This window comes from Phocoena sinus, chromosome 10 (assembly GCF_008692025.1).
Source record: "Phocoena sinus isolate mPhoSin1 chromosome 10, mPhoSin1.pri, whole genome shotgun sequence".
Lineage (NCBI taxonomy): Eukaryota > Metazoa > Chordata > Mammalia > Artiodactyla > Phocoenidae > Phocoena > Phocoena sinus.
In genome coordinates, this window is record NC_045772.1 from 69,254,750 (window position 1) to 69,278,146 (window position 23,397).

The following is a 23,397-nucleotide window of genomic DNA, read 5'->3' on the forward strand; positions in this document are numbered from 1 at the left end:
TTTGAAATCGTGTGCGTATCTTGTTCACCAACACCCTTTCGCCTTGTGATTTTAGCACTCGCTGATGAGCCCTCCGTAATCACTCACTGGTAGTTGTAAATTGGTAACTTTTTAGTTCTATCATTCTTTCAATAATTATTTGCTGCCATTATTCTGTAAAGAAGAGTCTTTTCTCCTCACTACCACTCCCTCGACTATGCTCTCAAAGTGTTAGATAGTTAAGATCAACAAACTGTCTATAAAAATGGTTTTCAAGGTTTAAACTTAAGTTTCTTCCAAGTAATTTAAGATGCTCATCCTTCATACAAGAAAACGTTTCCTGAAAGGACTAGTATGGGAGCTAAGGCTTCAGGTTATTTTCAGGTTAATGGTGAAAATCACAAATAAATTTCTTTTCCCCTTGCTTCCAAAGACAGATTTTGACATAGGTTTGGGCTGAAATAACTGGCAAAAATAACATGTGTACTTATATCTTACACTTAATCAAGCAGAGACAAACAGAAAGATGGAAATTATCTGAAGGTAGTGTTGAAAAATCCTGGCTAAGAACTAAGAAGTCTATTCATAGATGTGTACATGTACAAGCAACTTTAAAATGTCACATTTGAAGAATTCCTAAAATATACTGTTAAAGTGAATTAGAGACTCACACACTTTTAGGCTCCAGAATTTTACTACAGATTCTTAAAATATTCTTATGTTACTTCAATCTGGAAATGACAGGTATGAGGCAGAGTGAACTAGGCTCAGCTTGCCAAACAGAAATTTAGAGTAAAAGTTGGAATCTTGATTTTAACTTCAAAAACTTATTTGCAATATCACAATATTGACCTAGCTGATATGCTGGAGAATGAAGCAAAAATTGCAAAAAAAAAAAAAAAGGGGGTGTGTGATTTATTACCATTATCTCCCCTAGAGAGAGGTTTATTTTCTGAACTGCAGCAGTAGACAGTATTCGTATCTATTAATCATTCTAGATTGTGATGTAAGAATTTAACGTTACCTTATGTGAAACTGATTGTATCTATCATCACCAGATGGTTTTTTAATAGCAACTGCTAACTTCTTCCATCCTTCTTGAGGATCAATAAAATCTGACAGCTTTCTAATTAGTCCAAGATTGAGGCAGCGCACATATGTTGATGCTGTTATGGGTTTGTTCATCTTTTATTCCTGAAATACGGAAAATTCTCATTAAAATTTTACAGTAGCTTTAGCGATGACATCTGTAAGCTTATACATCACACTTTGCTCTAACTTATGAAATGTTGGGAACTCATTACACCATAATAAAGGAACACTCCGAAGCCAGGTAGTTGCTATTTTCATCTTTCTCCATCTCTAAATATCAATAAAAAAATTACAGGATTATTTTTGTTCCGGCACTAACATTTTCCAAGTGAAATTTACACAAGGGAGCAAAGTTTACTTTTTCAGAAAAATTTAGGTAAACATATTCAGGAATCAAATCTATTAAGAAAAAAGTTTTCAATTTAAAATATTTTTCTCAGTCCGTATTTATTTACTATTAAACATTTATACAACACTCTTTGGTGGAAGTAAAAACAAATGTCTTGAAATAATTTGTACAGCATTAAAAGATATGGTCTATCCACTGACTTTTTACATAACATGTTCTTCCTTGGTGCAGCCACAATTTCTGAATCCATCAGATCTGCCTGATGACAATTCATTCCCTACTAAGGCAAACCCTGTGGTTTACCACCTAACTACTCTCTAGACAGGACTTTGATTTCCTCAGTCCCCCTTTTCTTCTGCTACTCCACCCTGGAGAGCTGTAGCTGGGGATAAATCTCACACTTTTACTTGTACACCAGCACTGCTGAATACAGCTGTGGAGAACCAGGTAACTGAGCAGACTGGTATAAATATAAATTTAGGGGAGCCTTTTCCATCGGGCCTTCAACACTGCTGTTAGTCCTTTCACTTGTCTTTGCTCATCCTCCCTGGTGACTATTTCACACCTTTAGCTCTGTCTACGTGGTTTTATTTGATCTCCATCTCCCTCATTCTCAGCAGGTGGTCACCTTTCCTTCTAATTAATCAAAACAAATAGATTTAGATATTCTTCTGTCAATTACTCTCCTGCTCCCCTACATATCTTTATTTTTAAAGTGTAATATAATTAATTTTTGGAATAAGGAATAGATTCATGTGGTATGAAATTCAGACGTTACAGAAGAGTAAGAAGCAAAAAGTCTCCCTGTGTCTTGTGCCTCTTATATTAGCATTCTCTTCTCTTTGGCCTTCTTTGACCACAGCTAGGTAGGTCCATCTACTCTCAACTTAATTATCTTTCATCACTGCACAATGTATTTGTAATCATATATTTATTTGTTTAGTTGTTTACTAATGGTCTACCCCATTAGACTACAAGCTCCATGAATTCAGGGTCTATGCTCATTTTATTCACTAATATGTAACTAATTACTAGCGCTTTGTAGATATTGGTGTTGTTAAGGGTTAGGAATGAATGAATTTCTTGCCCAGGACCATGCTAGGTGGTTTATATATTTCACTTAATCCTCACAGTGACTAAGGCCATTTTATCATCTCTATTTCACAAAGGTCGTAAGTGAAAGAGCTAGGTCTTGAACCATATCTGACTCCAAAATTCATGCCATATGTCCCTGTTTCTCTAACTCAATGCATTGTTCATGTCATTCTCTTTTCTAGAAAGACCAGTCCTTTCATTCATTCATAAACTCAATAAACATATATGTCAGGCTTTGTGCTAAGTGATGGGAGCTACAAAGAAGAGAAAAATCTTTGTTTTCAAGCTTCTCAGTCTAGCAGGGGGTGCAAACAATTACAATGAGAATAAATGTTACAAGAAGGGTGAGCAGAGTGTTAATGGGGTCCAGAGAAGGAGCACCAAGGGAGGCAGTCTGAAGGAGGTATGCCAAGACAGATTTGGGGGGGTGAGAGGTTGGAAGGATGAGTGAAAAGCAATGGGGATAAGCCCAAAAGGAAATTCCAGGCAGGAGGAATAGCATGGGAGAGCATGGGTTAGGCTAAGGCAAGTAGTTTGTTAGGGCTGGACCACAGGACGCATGTCATTAAAAGATGAGATTGGAGAGGTAGGCAGGACCAAGTCATCATGTGCCTCATATTCTATGACAAGGGGTTTAAACTTTATACTAAAAGTTACAGGGGAGCCAATGCAGGATTTTAAGGAAAGGTGGTATGTGATCCGATGTGGTTAAGTGGATTCCTCTGGATGAAACATTAAAGGAATGTATATTAAGGCAAAGAGAACAGTTTGAAAATTTTACAATAATCTAGAAATGAAAGCCTGAAGAAAGAAACATACAGTTGGGTAATGGGGAAGAAAAAAACTCCAAAGGTTTAGGAGGCCAAATCAAAGTAATTTCAGGATATTAGAGGGAAAGGAGACTGAGAGAAACAAAGAAGCTGATTCCTGGCTTTTTCAGCTTGGGTAATTATGTAGATGATAGAGGAAATAATGTGTTCAGTCCTGGTCATGTTAAATGTGAAATATCTACCTCTGGCACCACCTAGGGGAGTTGGCACTAAGTAGCTCAATATATGCTCTGGAGCTTAGGAGACAGGTTCAGGAATACTCATATATTCATACATGAATAGTTGGTTGAAACAACAAGAAATATAAGCCTGCCTATTAGGAATATATAGCATGTGAAGGAACGAAGGAAAAAAAGAAACTTTTAAAAGTACTGATGTGTCATGGAGGTAAGTAGAGAACCAGGGCAGTAGAATACCAGAGATTTCTAGAATTAGCCATAGGTTGGTATAAAAGACCCAGAGAGGTCGAAAAAATACTGATGGGTAACCAGAAGGCCTTTGGGTGACTTAAGAACTGTTTTAGTGGAGCAATGAGTGCATGGTAGAAATGCATTTTCCAGGAAGCGTGGCTATGAAGGGAAGGAGAAAGGAAAAAAGGATGAAAGAAAGAAAAAAAAAAAAGCAAAGAAAAGGAGCAGCTCTCAAACTATGTACCCTTTACACGCTTAAAAATTGCTGTGGACTCCAAAGAGCTTTTGTTTATGTTGGTTATATTGCCAATATTTACCATATTAGAAACTGACACTGAGAAATTGAAAAATTACTTATTCATTAATTCATTTAAAATAATAAATGTACTACGTGTTAGCATACATATTTTAATAAAAACTATATTTCCCCCAAAAATATGAGTGAATTTTTTTTACAAATCTCTTTAATTTTTAGCTTAATAGAAGATAGCTGGATTCTAATATCTGCTTCTGCATTCAGTCTGCGGCAATATATCATTTGGGTTAATGTATATGAAGGAAGTCCAGGTTCACACAGACATACAGTTGGAAAGGGAGCAGTATTTTAGCAGCCATTTCACAAAGCAGTATTTTTCTTTGATGCTATACTAAAACTTGATAAGTGACAATTTCCTGAAAGTTAGCTGCAGTGTGGAATCTGAAACCATATCAATGAACTTTGTCACATTAAAATCCATTGCACTCTGAATGAATCTTTTACCCATACGTGATTTCGACCTTACGAACCTCTTGAAAGAGACTCAAAGACCCCAACCACCCTCTGGGAACTGCCGGTTTAAGGTTTGTTTTAAGACAAAACTTGGTTGAAGATATGAAACGGATAGTAAACAGAGATGAAGGGGTCAACCCGGCATAGAAGAAAACCTCTTCTGAATCTAACAGGAGGGAAGCAGAGGTTTGGATACAGATATATTTGAAGCAAGAGGGAGAATTCCTATACAATGTCATTTTCTCTGTGAAGCAGGAGGTGAGGTCATCCAGGGCTAGGTTAAGAATCGCTCAAGCACCTTAAGGACCACCTGGTAAATGTCTACTATTCCTTCGAGCTCAACACAAAAGGCACTATTGGCTTTTCCTGACAGCCATCTCTTTTGCTCCAAACTGTCACCTGGTTATTCTTCTAGTATAACAATTATCATATTTTATTATTTATTGGTCTGCCTTCTCTCCTAGATGGCGTGCTCTCCTGGGCAGGGACCCAACCAAATTCAGCTTTAGCAGCTATTCAGAATATTTGTGCTGAATGCCAGAAGGCTGATGTTTTAAATTAAGAAATCACATCTGCCTATAGATTTTACAGTTGCTACATTCACACTACTTTTTCTTATTTACTTGTATTTCTCTCCATTGTTAAGAAGTACAATGTGATTGACAAAGCTAGTAAAGGTAGAACTGCTTAGTAATCCTAAAAGCTAGAGCTAAAATACAAAGAATTGAGAATAAGAGCAGTCTATCTGAAGACCAGGGATAAATTCTGTAACTCTCCTGCATCCAGATTTCTAACAAAGGTGATAGCGTAGGGATGCCAGAAAAGGAAGGCCTTCTAACAACTCCTCCTTATATTTAAGTCTGGAAGTTCTAAACTTCAGAATTTAAAATGTTACTTAAAACATACATCCATCTATCACCACCAACACGTTTGGAAGAACATACACCAAAATATTAACCGTGGTTAACTCTTGATGGTGATTTATATGGTGGTTTTGTTTTCATTTACTTTTCTGCATTTTCTATAATGAAAATAAATGATATGTGCAGAAAAAATTAAAAAGTGTCACCTCTTTCAAAGTATTCAAGATTTTACTTTAGTACATTTAGGATTAATAGAAGTGGAACAGGATATACTGCTTACAAATAAATAAATATATTCATGATTATTTTCTCATACCATTAATTCTCATGGTAAAGAAAAACCACTCATATCTTCACACTAGACAACTCAGCCAAGAATACGAGGTAAGGTGATCATTGAGAAATAATACTAAAACGAGATCTGCTTGTGGAACCCAGTGCCTTCCCACCTGCATGCACATTCTCTAACAAAGTACAGTTCAAAATAGAAATTCAAAATATTCATATGAAATGCATTAATAAAGTTTTAAGGTTGTGCTTCACTAACAGTCTGATCAGAGGAAGAGAGTGTAGAGGGGTGGATGGAAGATGGACTTTGAGGTTGCCTGGGCCTGGGTTCTAATGTAGCTCTTCCACAAGCCAACTGTGACCAGGGTCAATAACTCAGTTTCTCTGGACTTTGGTTTCTTCATCTGAAAAACAGAGATGGTCTTACCTAAGAGTTGCTGTATAGATTTTAAATTAACAAACGCCTAATCCTATCAATAATAAGTGATCAAAGAAAATGTAGCAATGACTATTGTATGGCAGAAGTTATTCTTATGTCACATTTAAAAAAAAAGAAATGTGCAGAATTGTATTTAAGCTCAATTTTCAGAATAGCAGTGAAGGACAACTGAAAGAATGGAACTAATAGGTCTGAAAACATAGCTAGGCTTTTCATGGTGAGTGTTATTTTATCAAGCATAGTATCTTTAAAATGCTTATAACCTTCCTAAAATACATCATCTACGCATGCTTTCTTAAGCAAAATATTCTAGATATTTTTGGACAACTCAATATCATCATTAAGAACAAAAGCTCATGATACCTTCTAGACCTAATAAATTATATAGGGCTGCCCTTCTTAAATAGGATATGTGCTGGTATTCCATAAATTAAACATCACATACCATTCTCAAACATTGATTTATCTCAATGGTAAGTATTTAAATATTTTGGATATATTTTTTAAAAGCCAAAATATTATACATTCATCAATTATTTACTGAGTCTCTATTTTGTGCTGGATATTGATCCAGGTCCCTGGAGATAAAGCATAAGTTAAGTAAGAAAAAAAAAAAAAACTGAATTCATGGAGCTTATATTCTAATAGAGAAAGACAGGTAATAAGCATTTGCTTTATAGTGCATTAGATGGTGCCAAGTGGAATGGAAATAAATAAACTGAGAAAGGGTTTTAATTTTAAATAGGGTAGTCAAAGTAGCCCTCAATAAGAAGGTGCCGTTTGATTAAAGGTTTGAAGGAATGAGAAAGCTAGCCACTGGGATATCTGTGGGAAAGGTTTCTGGGCAAAAGAAATCGTAAATGCAAGGGTCTGGAGTGGGTCCACTGAAAAACAGCAAGGAGACAGTAAGACTGGAGAAGAGGGGGCAGGAAAGTAGAATAGATGAGAGAGGTAATGGGGCCAGGTCTCCTCGGGCCCTCATAGCCTTTGGATTGACTTTATCTTCTGAGGGAGATGAAAAGACAGTGGAGGTTTTGAGAAGTGGAGAGACACACTCTCTACTCATGTCTTAAAAGGACACCAGGACTGCTGCTGAGAATAAAGGATATTCAAGAAAGGGCAGAGAAGCAGGAAGAGACCAATTAGTTCAGTACGTCAATAATCCAGGTGGAGGTGCTGGAGGCTTGGATCAGAGAGGTAGCAAAGAAGGTAGAAGTCCTAGGATGATGGATATTTTCTGAGGTAAAGCACACAGGATCCTGTGTGCTGATGTGAAGGGTGAGAAGATGGCACCTTTACTGAGATGGAGAAGCCTGTGGCAGGAGCGAGTTTAGCCTGGAAGCGCAGGAGCTCTGTTTGGACAGGTCGGAAGCAAACTTCAAATGAATGTTTAGTGTGCAAACAGAAGAATTAAGGAAATCTGAACCTTCTGACATATCTCTTCAAGGATTACCCCCAGAAAGGGAAAGGGCAATTCTTAATATTCTCCGCTTAGGGCTCCTTGGGCAGACACGTTTTTGAGGCACTAAGAGAGCCATTTGTTCCCATTCTAAATGGCTAAAATGCTTTCTGAGGTCTGCTTTTCATCCCTTCGTTCCCTCTCTTGTTTCCAGGCTGTCTGTACACTTTTCCTATCTGATAAGATACTGACAACCCCGCTCCACTTTCCAAGTTCCTGGAAGCCTGACGGAGAATCTTGGGGGGGCTTCGGAATGCTTTCCACGCGGCGAGCATCTCCACCGGGTGCTGGTCTTACTTCCTGGTTCTCAGGAAAAGATATTTCATTTCGTAAACGGGTTCTCGGAACACACCGCCCGGGAGTTGAGAAATTCCAGGCGCGGTCTGACCGAGCCACCAGGTGACGTCTCTTCTCGCCCCACGGTCCTCCACAGGTACCACTAACTTTCTGATCCCCAGGGACCCACCCACGTCTTCATCCTGGAGCAATTGCTGCCCACGCAACCTACTTCCTCTCTACCTTTTCTCACTTGGGCTGAAGATAGGCGATTTTCCTTCCGAACCGTCCCTCCACAACCCTGGGGCAGAGGGGCCGAGGCCGGGACGCGGACCTCGGACACCTCGCGGAGAAGGTGGCGCGCACGGCCGGAATCCCTTACCTGCCCAGGCGCGGGGAGCGGGGGGCGGGAGGGGCGCCGCGGGGCTGAGCCAGCGGTCGAGGAACCCGGGCCCTAGGGACGGCTGGGGCAGGCTCAACCCGTCAGGCCCCGCCCAGGCCCGCCCCGTCCCCACCCCCGTCCCGCCCTCTTCCTCTTTGTGCCTTTAGGTGGCTCCACAGCGTGAGAAATTCCGGGCCTCTTTTAAGGCTCTTCTTTAAGTGGGAGCCTGGCCCTTTAAATAGTCCGTGCCGGAGGCTATTTTAAGGCTTCCGGTCATGCGCACAGCGTAGTGCAGAGGAATGCCTTCACCTGGACATGAGGTAGGGCGGGTTGAGTTTCTTGCGCCAAGTGGGGCTTGTGTATGGGTCAATGACAAGATAGGCATTGGGACCCTGCCCCTTTGTCCCCAACAGGAGGGCGACCTGAGCTAGTATCGCGCCTTGGGGTAGGCGGGGCTGGGGGAGGAGAAGAAGCCGGTGGAGCTGCTGGCTGTGTCCGGGGTACTTTCCAATGCGGCTGAAGGCTACGCAGCAGGGGACGTTAGTCCTGCTGGTTGGTGGCAGAAGTAGGAAGTAGGAGTGAGTTAGGCGGAGCAACGGCAGTGGAGGAACTGGAGGCGCTACTGGCCTTTTTTTTAACACCCTCTCAGACTCTGCCCTTAGCCAGCACTTCCCCAGCTTCGGGTCAGCCAGAGTACCCCCTTTCTGCCCCGCAAGCTCTTCAACGCATCTGTTGCCCGGGAACACTGCACGTGTGTGCTTAACTCCACGTGGGTTCCTTGGCGGCCTTTCAGCACGGTTCCACTCTTACTGAGATGCTTGGTTGTAATAATTCCCTCATCATTGTATTCTCCTCAGGTTGTTCTACCTATGCCACTAGCTTAGAATGTCTTCATATCTTCTTCCTTTTACTGGGTAAAGAGTAGGTCATTTTTCTTTCCAAGACCAATCCAGCAGCTGAGCTTTTGATCACATCTCATTGCTTTCCAACTCTTCAAACTCTTCATCAGATTCATCCTGTGCAGTGCTATCAGTCATCTTACTAAAACATCTTTTTGGATTGTGTCATTTTCCTATTCAAACACCTCCAGTGGCCATCCATTGACCACTCAGTGGATTCTAAGTCCCTGACAAGGTGTTCAGTATCTTACCTTGTTCGGCACTAATCCAGCTGTATTTTCCAGAACTGTACTAGAAAACACTTTCTCCTACTGCTCTGTATCTGGGCTCTTCAGTTTTCTCTAACACATTGCATATGTTGTTTGTGCATCACTTATGATAGGTCTTTGACTCATTTCTGCCTCCTGAACTGTTTTGAAGACTTGGCCACTTCTTGCTTATGCCTTTACTGCTTATTCTAGACAAAAGTGATTTTTTCTTTCTTCCTTTTCACTCTTACAGCTCTTTATTTGTACTAGCTGTTTTGTTTATTCAACAGTCAGTATTGATTATGTGCCTACTATGTGCTTGACACTGTTCTAATTGTGAGATAATCAGTGAATAAGGCTGACAGGGTTCTTGTTCTCATGGAGCAAACATTCTAGTTGGGGGAGGTATACAATAAATAGTGAAGAAAATTATTAGACAGAAATGCTATGCAGAAAATTAAATAGGATTTTGTGAAAAATAGTGGCTTGCTGGTTCCTCTGGATTATTGGTCAAGGAAGACCTCACTGAGGATGTTATTGAGGAGGTACTGATTTAATCAACAGGAACAGTTGGCAGAAAGGAACTGAAGAAGGCCAGTGAAGCTGGAGTAAAGTGGATAATGGGAAAAAGGTACAAGATAAATTTGGAGAATAGACAGAGTCCAGAATCTTAGAAGTCTTCGGAAGCCAGGGTAAGTAATTTGGATTTTATTATAAATGTGATTAGAGGGTTTAAAAAGGGGTTGTGATATGATTTAATTTACCTTTTAAATCATCATTCTGGCTACTCTGTGGAGAGCAGACTATAGTGGACTAGTAATAGAAGCAGAGATTAGAGACGTTCACAGTGTATAAGAATTTCTGGAATGGAAGTCCTAAAGTAGAGGTGACAAAAGGACAGCAGGAATAATCAGAGAGCCGGATGCTTAAAGGTGATGCAACTTTTGGTGATGAGAAAGTCAAAGCTATGACCGAGATGAAGTGGAAGTGGTGTGAGGTTGAGATTGAGGAACTGAGGGACTGTGATGTTAAATGGATGATCCATATGGATGGTCATGGAGGTCATGCTGGATAGTAGATTTTAAGCCTGGTATTAAAGTCATCAGTGAATGAAGAAGAATTGTCCTGGGACCAGAGAGAGTATGGCAGCAAATAGTAGAGCCTGATGGCATGAACTTCAAAGGAAATGGGATTTGGGGAAGTAGAGGAGGAAGAAATGGTTTGGAAGTAGCAGTGGCAAACATAGAAAATATTTACAACCTCCAGATCCCAAGGTGGGTATGAAAGGATAAATAGCCTTCACATGAGAGGGCTACAGAAGAAGCAGCTTGGGGAAAATAGCCAGGTTTCATTAGGGCAAGAAACTGGGGAGACTGTGCAGGAAATAAAGGAATGAGGGAAAATAAATATATCCTATATATTCCCTAGGAATTTAGGATATAGAGAATTTGCTGTGATTTCTACATGACATATTAGAAAGGATGGTGTGGAGGTGGTTTTCTAAATTGGTTCCGATTAGTAGAATACACTGTAGAAATGGGGTGAAGGTCCAGATGATGAATTTCCTGGAGAGTGTGGTTAACACAAAGAACGGAGTAGTACTGGTCCCCTGAGCATTTTATTTTTCCTGAATCTCCATCTGGTAGCCATGGGTTGTGTGAAGAATGAGTGAAGTTGGCTTCAAGAAGGTTTGTAAAGGTTTTTTTCTCTCTAATGCCAGAGAGAGATGGTTGGAATTTTTCTTTGGGTTAGCCGCAAAAGTTTGTATCTGTAAAAGTTTGTATCTGGCTTTCAAGAAGGTTTAAGGTCCAGGGTTAATTTAAGCCTACCTAGAAACCTAATCACATTGCAGGTTGTTTTTAGAACTTCATTTATCTATCAATTTGGACCATTTCTTCCTGTCTTCTCCTCATCCCTTCTTCCATCCCTATCTCTTCATATATAAATATCTAGCTACAGATTCTCTGGAATTAGCTGGAAATTTTAGTTTTCAGGGATGGAGTTCAGACAAATCATTGTAAACAGGCGTATGTTCTAGTCTCTTCTTTGTAAGCCTACAGATGGTATTTTAAAAGTGAACTTGAAACTTAACCCATTTTAATCCTGGAATTTTAATAGATGGAAGCCTGGAGTGGGTGAAGAGTCAAGGTGCAAATCTCCAGATATCTCGGTATAAGAGAGTCAAAATACACATGATATATAGAAATAAATTAGATTAGTAATGTCTTTTAAGGGGACTCCGGATTGGAAGGGAGAAGGAGAAGGAGAATTAAATAAATCTTTCAAAACTATTTCTTTTTTTGTTATCCAGAATTTTTCTTTCTGGTAATTGACCACCTCTTTGTTTCTTTTATAGGTGTTGTTATTTGAGAATGGAAGAGGATACAGATTTTAGAATCAGGTTTAGTTCTCTGTGTTTCATTACAGATCACGTTGGATTTCATGGCACCATAAAAAGCTCACCAAGTGACTTTGTTGTTATTGAGATTGATGAACAGGGACAGTTAGTTAATAAAGCCAGTGATGAACCTATTTACAAGGTTAATAAAATACTACCTGGGCCAAATAATTTGGCTAAAAAAACAAACCTAGATCCTCAAAATTTATCCTTTGAAGAGAGAAGCAATCAAGAAGTCAATACTTTGGCTGGGTGCTCTGGTGATGACCAAAATTATGAGCCTGGTTCAGAAAAGGAAGATACTATCGAAGATGGAACTTCCAAAGGTGAAGAAGAAAACATTGATGTATTAGGATCCTTGTTAGATGAAAAAACTAATGAATTACTGAATCAGTTTGCCTGTGATGTAAAAGAGAAGCGGAATTCTAAAACTGAACTAATTGGACCATCTTCTGAATTCTCATTAGGCAGAATCCTTGACAAAAACCAGAGGGCTATTTTGCATAGTGCTATTAGGCAGAAATTTCCTTTTTTAATAACTGTAGGAAAAAACAGTGAAATTGTTGTAAAACCAAATCTTGAGTATAAAGAACTCTGTCACTTGGTATCTGAAGAAGAAGCATTTGACTTTTTTAAATATTTGGATGCAAAGAAAGAAAATTCCAAATTTACCTTTAAACCTAATATAAACAAAGATCACCGAAAGGCTGTCCACCATTTTATCAACAAAAAGTTTGGAAATCTTGTGGAAACCAAATCTTTTCCTGAACCGAATTATAGTGCTGATAATCCAAAGGTAGTGATAACAGTAAGATTTCGGGAAAAGGCACACAAGCACAGGAAAAGATCTCTTCATGAATGCCAGGAAAGAAAAGTTATATACACAGGTAATTTAATACATCATTATTATTTTCTTAGGTAAATTAGTTAAAGTTGCGTGAAAGCTGAATAATTTCAAATGAATTAAATAGCCTTGTCCAGAGCGATATTGGAAACAATATATGGGTCCTGTTTTTTAATGGAAGGGAAAGTCTTTCAAAATACACTGGTTTTAAAAATTAACCTTATTGGGGCTTCCCTCGTGGCCCAGTGGTTGAGAGTCAGCCTGCCGACGCAGGGGACACGGGTTCATGTCCCGGTCTGGGAAGATCCCACATGCCGCGGAGCAGCTAGGCCCATGAGCCATGGCCGCTGAGCCTGCGCATCCGGAGCCTGTGATCCGCAACGGGAGAGGCCACAACAGTGAGAGGCCCGTGTACCGCAAAAAAACAAAACAAAACTAACCTTATTGATGAAAGTGTCGTTAACACAGATACTTATAGTTAACGTAGTCACAAATGTATAAAGTTGAAGCAGTTACTTTGCATTGAAGTAAGTGTTGTGGGGATGAATCTTGATTTCATATTTTGAGAGTTATCTTAATTAAAATTAAGTATTTGGAGAGAAGTAGAATATGTTTGCTGTGCTTGGGGAAGTGAAGAGAATACCTTGTAATCTAAAACAGCTGGACTTAACTGCCCAAGGTAGGGAACATGCAAACTTACTTCCTTTGGCTGTCTTTTAGAGAAGAGATTCTCAGATTTTAGCATGCATTATAATCACCAAAAGGGCTTGTTGAGAGAGATCTCTGAGCCCTATTCTCAGATTTTCTGATTTAGAATGTTTGGGGTAGGTCTTTCACAAATTCCTAGGTGATCCTTTTTCTGCTGGTCTGGGGACCACATTTTGAGAATCACTGTCTTAGGGAATATTTTCACTTTCTAGGATGGAGTGGAACTGATGAAATCTCACTCTGCAAGTTTGGCTGATCAGGTTTAATTGGCCTGTATCCTACGTGAAGGATGGCAAGTGTTTCAGATCGTCCTGTTTTATAAGTAAACAGCACAGCATTTAAAATATAAACAGCAACTCAGATTTGCACAAATGTGTGTATCTGGCACAGAAACAAGGTTGTACTATGTAGGGAACTCTGTGATGTAAGTGAAAAGAGTTTGGACCTTGGAGCTATGTGGGTTTTATTTTACGTTATGACTTTAGTTCATAAAAAGATCTGTGAACTTTTTAATATCTTTAGGACTTAGTTTCCATAAATGTAAAACTGGAAAGAATAATACCATGGGCAAGTTACTTAACAATTCATAACTTTTGGTTGTACTTTAAAAATGGGGTAGTAGTAAAGCCTAATTCACAATGATACTCTAAGGATTAGATGAAATAATGAATGCAAATGTTTAGTATGTAATCGTTTTTCAAATGTTGGTGTCTTCTGTCTTGGAAATTTGTCCAGTTGTATGACTTACCTTTTCATGAAAAAGCTGCTAGTATAGGAGTTGACACGTGAGGCATGCAATAAATGTTAACAGATAAATCTGTTTTGAAGGAAAAACAAAACTAGTTTTACACGTGGGGAGAGAATTGCTGATCAGTGTTTTAAGCAGGTGTAGGTTTTGTACGACTTGAAATTCTAACAGTATTTGAATTAATGAACCAAAAAATTGTGGAAACTTTTATATATTAGTTTAAATTAGTTTTACCAAAACTATGAATGATTGGAGAGACATGTTCAAGAGAGGAATTGATGGTTCACCAGAAGATAGTATGAAGATACTGGGATACCTATAAGTACAAGAACAAAGAAAAAGACAAAGATAAACTTTGCTTATCCCAGATTTTGCTTAGGCCAGCCTTTTGTAAGAACAAAAATAGTTCATATAAAAAAATTCCTTAATAAGTAGACCTACCTAAAAAATAGAACACTTAAAAAAACCTTTTATTTTTAATTGTTATAAAATAGACATAACATAAACTTTACCATTTTAACCATGTTTAAGTGTACAGTTTAATGGCATTAAGTACATTCACGTTGTTGTACAACTATCACTGCCATCCATCTCCAGACACTTTTCATCTCCTCAGACTGAAACTCTATGTCTGTTAGACAATAACTCTCTATTCCCTTCTCCCCTAGCCTCTCCTCTAGGTATCTCATACAAGTGGAATCATACAACTTTTGTCCTTTTGTGATTGGCTTATTTCACTTAGCTTATGGTTTTTTAAGGTTTACTTGTGTGTGTGTGTTAGAATTTCTTTACTGTGTTAGAATTTCTTTACTTTTTAAGGCTGAATAATATTCTGTTGTATGTATACATACATCTTGTTATTTTGTTTATCCATTCATCTGCCAGTGGACACAGTTGCTTCCATCTTTTGGCTATCGTGAATAATGCGGCTATGAACATGGCTATATTGGTTTAAGTTCCTGTTTTCAGTTCTTTTGGGTATATACCCCAAAATGGAATTGCTGGATAATAAGGTAATTCTATGTTTAATTTTTTGAGGTAGTGGTATACTGTTTTCTTAGACACTTTTTTGAAGAAGGAATTGTATGAAATATTTAAGCGTCCAATGACATTTTCATTTTAGGTATTGCATTTATCAGCTCTAGAAGTTTTATTTGGTTCTTTCTTAGGTCCTCAATTTCCTGTTACGTTCATGTTTTCCTATAATCTTTGAGCCTTTTTATTTTTTTAATTTTTTAAATTTATTTTTGTCTGCGTTGAGTCTTTGTTGCTGCGCACGAGCTTTCTCTAGTTGCTGCGAGCGGGGGCTACTCTTCCTTGCAGTGGGTGGGCTTCTTATTGTGGTGGCTTCTCTTGTTGTGGAGCATGGGCTCTAGGCACATGAGCTTCAGTAGTTGTGGCACGTGGGCTCAGTAGTTGTGGCTCACGGGCTCTAGAGCGCAGTTTGAGCCTATTTTTAATGGGTCTTTAAAAATATTTGTCTGCTAATTTCATCTCTGTTGTTTCTGGATCTGTTTCTATTGACTGACTTTTATTTGGTTCATGGGTCATATTTTCCTGCTTCTTTGCATGTCCAGTACTATTTTTTGGAGGTCAGACATTGTGAATATTATCTTGTTGAGTGTCTGGATTTTGTTGTCTTGTTTTAGAGAGTGTTGAACGTGCTCTAGCAGGTAGGAAATAGTTTGCAGATCCATCTGAGGCTTCATCTTGAATTTTATTAACGGAGGTCCAGAGTAGGGTTTACACTAGTCCTGTCATATAGCTCTACTATGTATTTAAGGAGCCTATCCACACTGGACCTGATAGAGATGAAAACTACTAGAATTTGAGCTGATGTTTTAATGGGATGAGTCTTTGGGGCATTGGGAAAGAACGAGTATATTTTGAATGGGGGTGGGACATAAAGTATTAGAGCCAGAAGGTAGATTCTCAGTGTCTGAGAAGACTCTTAGTGGCTGGTGTGACGAATGGAACATGACAGAAATGATGGTGTGTAATGTCTAAGGCTAGGTCATAAAAGGTATTGCACTTTTTGCGCACAGTTCTTGGATGGCTCACTTTGGGGTAAGCTAGCTACCAGACTTTAGGGCTATTAAAGCAGCTCTTTGGAGAGGAACTGAGGCCTTCCGCCAATAGCCAGTACCAACTTGCCAGCCATGTGAGTGAGTGATCCCCTTGGAAATGGATCCTCCAACTCCTGTCAGGAGTTTTGAGTAACTGCAGCCCTAGCCACATTGTGCTGCAACCTCCTGAGAGAGCCTGAGCTAGAACCCACCAAACCACGGTGCTCTTGAATTCCTGCTCCAGAGAAGTTCTGAGAGATAAGTGAACGTTGTAAGCCAGTAGGGTTTGGGACAACTTGTTACACAACTCTAGATAAATGATATGTAACATTTAATTCTAGGCATGCAGATTACTACTCAGCAAGGAACTCAAGGGGTCACCTATGCAGATTTCTGGAACACGTTCTCTTACTCTGCACTATGAATTCCAGCCCACTGGGCCTTCTTGAACTCCAGCCTCAGCAAGACCACTGTGCTCTACTTGGATTCCTCCTCCCTGGCCCAGAAAGTACCCCTAGTTAGAAAACCATGTTTTTTTTTTTTTTTTTTTTTTTTTTTGCGGTACGCGGCCTCTCACTGTTGTGGCCTCTCCCGTTGCGGAGCACAGGCTCCGGACGCGCAGACTCAGTGGCCATGGCTCACGGGCCCAGCCGCTCCGCGGCATGTGGGATCCTCCCGGACCGGCGCACTAACCCGTGTCCCCTGCATCGGCAGGCGGACTCTCAACCACTGTGCCACCAGGGAAGTCCAAAACCATGGTATTTTAAGACTCACCTCGTTTGTTTTGCGTTTCCTTTTGGATCAGAGTTCTGTGATGCGTTTAGTCCGGGGTCCAAAGACAGGTGTTTCATATGTTTTGTCTAGTTTTTTTCTGTTTGTTTACAGTGGAAGTTTACAGCTAGAAGTGGAAGTCTCTAAAATTGAATTTTAAAATTTAGCATAGTTGATTTTCTTTTCCAATACTTCATTTATTCCAGGTAATTAAGTAATTAAGAAAATGTTATAAATCTTATAAATTCAACATAAATTTGGTGATGTTTACATTTTCTTATATGCGCCAATATTATTTACTAACTTAATGAGATTTCAGTGTAAGAAAGACAAGTTTAAATCAATTAGACATTTTTAATTGGAATTACTTGAGTTTCATTACCTTAAGCATTCCAAGTGCATTCCAAGTGCATAAGACATTCATTAACACAAATACTAAAAACCGTGAATTTGATCGTCTTAAATATTTCTATTCTAAATTCTGTATCTTCATGGATAAGATATACCTATGCACTAAGGCTAATCAGCAACAAACTGATACAATCTCAAACAATTTGGAGGCTCCTTCTTAGATGGCTGAGCTTGCCTAATGACCTGTGAGTGACATGCCCAGATTGTCAGGGACAGATTTGACACATTGAACTCTAGTTATCAAACACATGTACTTTAAAACTTTAAGTGTTGCTCTCCTAGCCTTCTTACTTTATATAATACACTTTCTTGGTCTGTTTTTCACAGTTTGTACCTCCTAGCCAGGCTGCCGCAACACTTTTAAGATATTTTAGTGGTGTCTAATTCCGTAGATTTGGTATATTTGAAAGACTACTATATTTTTTCACATTATTACTAATTGATTCTCAAATGTTTGGTTCCAGGACTAGTATAGCTCTTATAAATTACTGTGAACCCCAAACCGCCTTGGTTTATGTGTTAATTGTATTTAACCTATTAGCAATTTAAAATGAATTTTAAAAGATATGAATTTATTTAAAATAATCTATTTTATTCATCGATGAAGGTGGTCAAAAGGTACAAACTCCCAGTGATAAAATAAATAAGTCCTGGGATATAATGTACAGCATGGTGACTACGGTTAATAATACTGTGTTGTATATTTGAAAGTTGCTAAAGGAGTAGATCTTAACAGTTCTCATCACAAGGAAAAAAATTTTGTAGTGATCATTTCACAATATGTACAAATATTGAAGCATTATTGCTGATTTTAAAAACTTTTTCATAAATGCATGTTTTTCTTCATATTTTTGGGACTTGCTATTTTCATGTTTTTTGAGGTTATTTATATAGAGATCTAAAGAACATACAGATCTTTCCCTTTCTTTTAAACAGTATGATTTCTAAAGTGTAGACATTACAAGCTTTTGTTTAGCTATTTCATATGTTCAGAGATAGATAGATAGGTAAATTTCACATCCTTCTGCTTCCTGAGTCACATGTATGTTAAACGTTCATTTTTCTTAGAGCTCTCCTCAGAGAGACCCATGTAGCTGCTGATGACACTTACAAGAGGTGCACAAAATAGAAATTATTCTGCAGAAAACTTTGAATTTCCTTTTCATGATTTGAGGGAAAAGGGCAGTACTTTGAAGCATCTTATATGTATATGGTGAACTGAGGATTGAGGTATTTTGTTACTGTCAATGTTGGCAGGTTATATACGCCAACAAGTTGGGGGGCTGTTTTGGTGGCCGTTACTGCGCTTGTTCCTCCTTCCTCTTCTGCAACCTCACTCCTGCTCTCTCATCTAGTAGACATTTGAAGCAGCTAGCACGAAGCAAGTATGGTTTTATTTCCTGGTTTGCTGGCTGGGAACTCCTAGTCCGTGGGGTGCACAACTTAAAGAGATAAATTATAACATGGTGTTCAGTGTCACAATATAGATAATGACAGCTAGTGGAGACATGCAGATTTAAGTAATTAACTTCCTGTAAAGTTCATTTATTCATTCATTCAATAAATACTTGAATACTTACTATGTGTTAGGCTGAAGATATAATGGTCAGTAAGATAGGGCTTCCCTGGTGGCGCAGTGGTTGAGAGTTCGCCTGCCGATGCAGGGGACACGGGTTCGTGCCCCGGTCCGGGAGGATCCCACATGCCACGGAGAGGCTGGGCCCGTGAGCCATGGCCACTGAACCTGCGTATCCGGAGCCTGTGCTCCGCAACGGGAGAGGCCAAGGCAGTGAGAGGCCCGCGTACCGCAAAAACAAAAACAAAAACAAGACAAACGTGATTGCTGCTGTGGCCATTGGGTCTTGAAGCATGAATAGAAGTATGGCAAATAGTAAATGGAGGGAGCACATGAAGGCTCTAGTCCATCCAAGGATTGTGAGGAGTTCTCTGTGTTAGGATTATAGGTTATATGAATGGGAGTGGCACATGCGGAGACTGGAAGGGTAGATTAGGGCTAGTGTGACTGGGGCCAGTATGAACGTCAGATCAGGGAATTTGGATTTTTATTTTTCTGTAAGCCTTTAATGAGCCCACTAGCATTTTTAAAATGAGCGCTGAAATCCATGAGGTTTTGTATTTTACTGGTTGTATTTTGATTTAAAAGTACTCATTATTTAAATTAGTGATTTGATTCATTATAATGATCTGTCAATCTGCTAAGAATGTGATTGATGTATGTTAGCTGTTTTTTTTGTAATCGGGGATTGTTTTTGTTTCAGCCTTTACCCTACGAAAAGAAAATCTGGAAATGTTTGAAGCAGTTGGTTTTTTAGCTATCAAACTTGGAGTGATTCCTTCGGATTTTAGTTATGCAGGACTTAAAGACAAGAAAGCCATCACTTATCAAGCAATGGTTGTTAGAAAAGTGACACCAGAGAGGTAATAAGATGTTACTTTAAAGGACAGACTTTATTTTCTTATTGCATCAAAAACTCAGAATAATACTGGGAGCATATTAATCTCACTATCAATAGTAATTGATTACAGGCTTACTCAGCACATATTCTGCATTAATAGTATAATTATCTTCTAAATAGAGTTTTGTTGTTGAACAAAACAAAACTCTATTTAGAACTCTAAACTATTTAGAAACAAAACTCTATTGAACAACAAAACAAAACTCTATTTAGAAGATAATACATGTTTATTTAGAAGATAGTACATGTATTATTTAGAAGATAATACGTGTATTTAGAAGAAATACATGTTTATTATAGAAGATTTAGAAAATAAAAAAGAAATTAAATGTCACTAAAAGTTATCTTACTCAGAAATAACCACAATAACATTTTGATCCATTTCCTTCCAGTCTTTTTTCAAATACTATGCTACATACAGATGCTACAAAGCCATTTCTTACATATGTGAAAATCGCCCTGTGTGTGTAATTTATATTTTACTTATAAAAATAATTAGTATTCTTAATGAAAATTTATGTCATGAAATATTTCAGAGTCATGTTCATTATACAGACTAATTTATTTAACATTCCTCTGTTTTAGGACATAGAAATTTGTTTCAGTTTTTCACTGTAAATACTACTGTGATTAATATGATTGTACTTAAATCTGTGCCTTGTGGATACTTTCCTCAAGATAAAGTTCAGAAAGTTGAATCATTGAACCAGAATTCTGCCTAACTTGATGTAATATTGATATATTAATCTTTAGTCATCAGATGTTTAAGTATTCACTACTTGCAGATAGATGTTTCTAAGTTCTTATATGTGGGACAAAAAAAATTGTTTATGATTTTGTCTTTGTGGTCAAGAAGTGCAGTATAGTAAGAGAGAATGACTTTAGATGTTAAAAGGTATTTAGATGTTAAAAATTAGTTTTTAACCATCAAAGACGAAACAAGTTATTAGTTTCTAGGAGGAGCAGGTACTTTGATTTGGCTTATGGGTAGGGGATTTTAATTATCCATCAACTAACAGTAAGATTTTAGCAGATGCAGAAAATCTGAAGATAGTTTAGAGGGGCAGTAAGCTAAAAAGTCTGCCTAATAAAGCAGATAGTTCCTGTAAGGACTACAGAAAATAAGATGTAAAGAAGAATTTACATCAGTTCTTACAGGATCTTAAAAGTTAGGCTAAGACAATTGGAATCTATTATTTAGATGTTGGTGAAAAATTGAAAATTTGAATAAGGAAGTGTTCAGAGCAGAATTTTAGGAAAATCCTCTGGCACTAGTGGTTTTTTGGTAACATTGGAGAAAGAGAGACTGAGGAGGAAAGGAGCAAAGTCTAAGGACAGGAAGAGCAGAGAACAGTTAAGAGGTTCTATCCCTTGAACTAAGAAGTCAGAAGGCTACATAGATAGAGTAGTAGCATTAGGTATATGTGTTCCAGTTCTTAAAATAACTCTTAATATGTTCCTATGATAAAGGGTTTTAGTGTACATTTGTTGAAATAAATGAAAGATGTGTTTTTGAAATAGTTCCCCCAATTTATTATATCCCCACTGATATAAGTGGTTGTCTGCCAACTGTCATTTAAACTTTATTTAAACTAATTTTTTGACATTTTTAACATAATTTTTTAATGTTTAAGCATTTAAACTAATTTTTTAAATGTAAGATTTAACTGAGTCTATATGATTTATCATTTATAGGTTGAAAAATATTGAAAAAGAAATTGAAAAGAAAAGAATGAATGTGTTTAATATTCGGTCTGTAGATGATTCCCTTAGACTTGGTCAGCTCAAAGGAAATCACTTTGATATTGTCATCAGAAATTTAAAAAATCAAATAAATGATTCTGCAAACCTGAGAGAGAGAATTTTGGAGGCAGTAGAAAATGTTAAGGTAAGAAAACTGCACTTTTTAAAAAAATTTATTTTTGGCTTAGTTGGGTCTTAGTTGCTGTACATGGGATCTTTCATTGCGGCATGTGGGCTTCTCTCTAGTTGTGGTGCATGAGCTCTAGAGTGCACGGGCTCTCTAGTTGTGGTGAGCGGGCTTAGTTGCCCCACAGCAGGTGGGACCTTAGTTCCCCAACTAGGGATCAAACCCGTGTCCTGTGCATTGGAAGGCGGATTCTTAACCACTGGACTACCAAGGATGTCCCCAAACTGCACTTTAAAATAGAGTACTATAGGAAAATCTTTATAGTCCCTTCCTTTACATTGAGATAAGAAGGGAAATTTTTCTTTTTCTTTTGTACCTTTTCTTTTTATTGCATGTATAATTATTTTTTAAAATGATAATTAGGGCCATTTGACTTATTTTTTAATTTTTCTTCTTAGTACACATTTTTGTATTGAAAAAACACAACTTTAGTGTAATAAAAAAAATTGTATAGTGTTCCTCAGTGTGGGGGTAAAAACTGTATAAAAAGACAGATTTTTTTTTTTTTTTTTTTAGTATCTGTCATATAGAGTAGTATTTCAGGCAAAGAGATGAATTTTGGGGGAAACTTTGTCTAGTAATTCTTTTCAGAAATCTTTGGTAAATAGTTTTTATATGACTTTTCAGAATCTTTTTTCTCTTCAGTCTAATTTTGAATTTTGTTTCAGTGTATACAAATGTTAAATCATATACATATTGTCTTACAGTAAAAAAATTACTTACCATAAGTTTTTAAATGACATTTGCCAGGCATCTAAATATGCACATACAACCATAGCCTTTATTCTGATCATGTAGACTATGGGTTCAGCAAACTTTTTTCTGTAAAGGGCCAGATAATAAATATTTGTGGTTTTGTAGGCATATGGTCTCTGTTGCAGGTACTCTACTGCTGTTGTGTGGAAGCATCCATGGACAATATGTAAATGAATGAGCATGGCCATGTTCTAATAAAAACCTTGTTTACAAAAACAGGTGTTGGGCCAGATTTGACTTGTGGGCCAGTTAATAGCTTGCTAACTCCTGATCTAGACCCATAATGCTCAACCTGGGGTGCTTTTAAAACATTTCAGCAGTCTGTCTCTTCTCCCAAACCAATTAAATAAGAACATTTGGGGGCTTCCCTGATGGCGCAGTGGTTGAGAGTCTGCCTTCCGATGCAGGGGACACGGGTTCGTGCCCCAGTCTGGGAAGATCCCACATGCTGCGGAGTGGCTGGGCCCGTGAGCCATGGCCACTGAGCCTGCGCGTCCGGAGCCTGTGCTCTGCAACAGGAGAGGCCACAACTGTGAGAGGCCCACGTACTGCAAAAAAAAAAAAAAAAAAAATACATTTGGGGATGCAGCTTAGGCATTAACATTAAAAAAAAAAACTCCCTAAGTGATTCTTCTCTACGGCTAACACTGAGAAACACAGATCTAAGTTTCTGACCACAAAGACCTTTTTACACAGTTTTATGCCTCTCCAGCAGGAAAACAAACAAACAGAAATCAGGTTTTAATCAATGTCATGCCTAACAGGAAAATACCTTCCAACTAAAGATTTTTAAAATCTTTAAAATATACAGGCATTCCCTGATTATATACTTTTTATACGGTTGTTTTTTCCTTTTCTTCTAGACCTACCTAAGATTCTTTTTTTTTTTTTCCCCCTGATAAACTGTTAA

At 38.1% G+C, this 23,397-nt stretch overlaps 2 protein-coding genes across 11 annotated transcripts in view; one reads left to right on the forward strand and one right to left on the reverse strand.

The window, feature by feature from the left end:
- IRAK4 (interleukin 1 receptor associated kinase 4) overlaps positions 1-8,320 on the reverse strand; it is a 29,998-nt gene extending 21,678 nt beyond the window's left edge. The window contains exons 1-3 of one of the 4 annotated variants that reach the window (XM_032646049.1): positions 8,232-8,299; positions 5,935-6,079; positions 1,004-1,173 (exon numbers count right to left, since the gene is read on the reverse strand). In XM_032646049.1, the coding sequence (XP_032501940.1) occupies positions 1,004-1,164 (161 nt within the window). In that variant the 5' untranslated portion in view covers positions 1,165-1,173; positions 5,935-6,079; positions 8,232-8,299. Of the gene's footprint in view, positions 1-1,003; positions 1,174-5,934; positions 6,080-8,231 lie in introns of those variants that run through there. The other 3 variants (XM_032646048.1, XM_032646050.1, XM_032646051.1) reach the window with 3 other exon arrangements.
- A 79-nt stretch (positions 8,321-8,399) lies between these two features.
- The window catches only part of PUS7L (pseudouridine synthase 7 like), a 39,905-nt gene continuing 24,907 nt past the window's right edge, over positions 8,400-23,397 (forward strand). For 4 of the 7 annotated variants that reach the window (XR_004351796.1, XR_004351798.1, XR_004351797.1 and 1 more), the window contains exons 1-4: positions 8,400-8,551; positions 11,735-12,663; positions 19,604-19,763; positions 21,497-21,689. Coding sequence is in view for 1 of the 7 variants with exons in the window: in XM_032645944.1 (XP_032501835.1) it covers positions 8,547-8,551; positions 11,735-12,663; positions 19,604-19,763; positions 21,497-21,689 (1,287 nt within the window). In the remaining 6 variants the exon portion in view is untranslated. Of the gene's footprint in view, positions 8,552-9,942; positions 10,071-11,734; positions 12,664-15,066; positions 15,090-19,603; positions 19,764-21,496; positions 21,690-23,397 lie in introns of those variants that run through there. The other 3 variants (XR_004351799.1, XR_004351800.1, XR_004351801.1) reach the window with 3 other exon arrangements.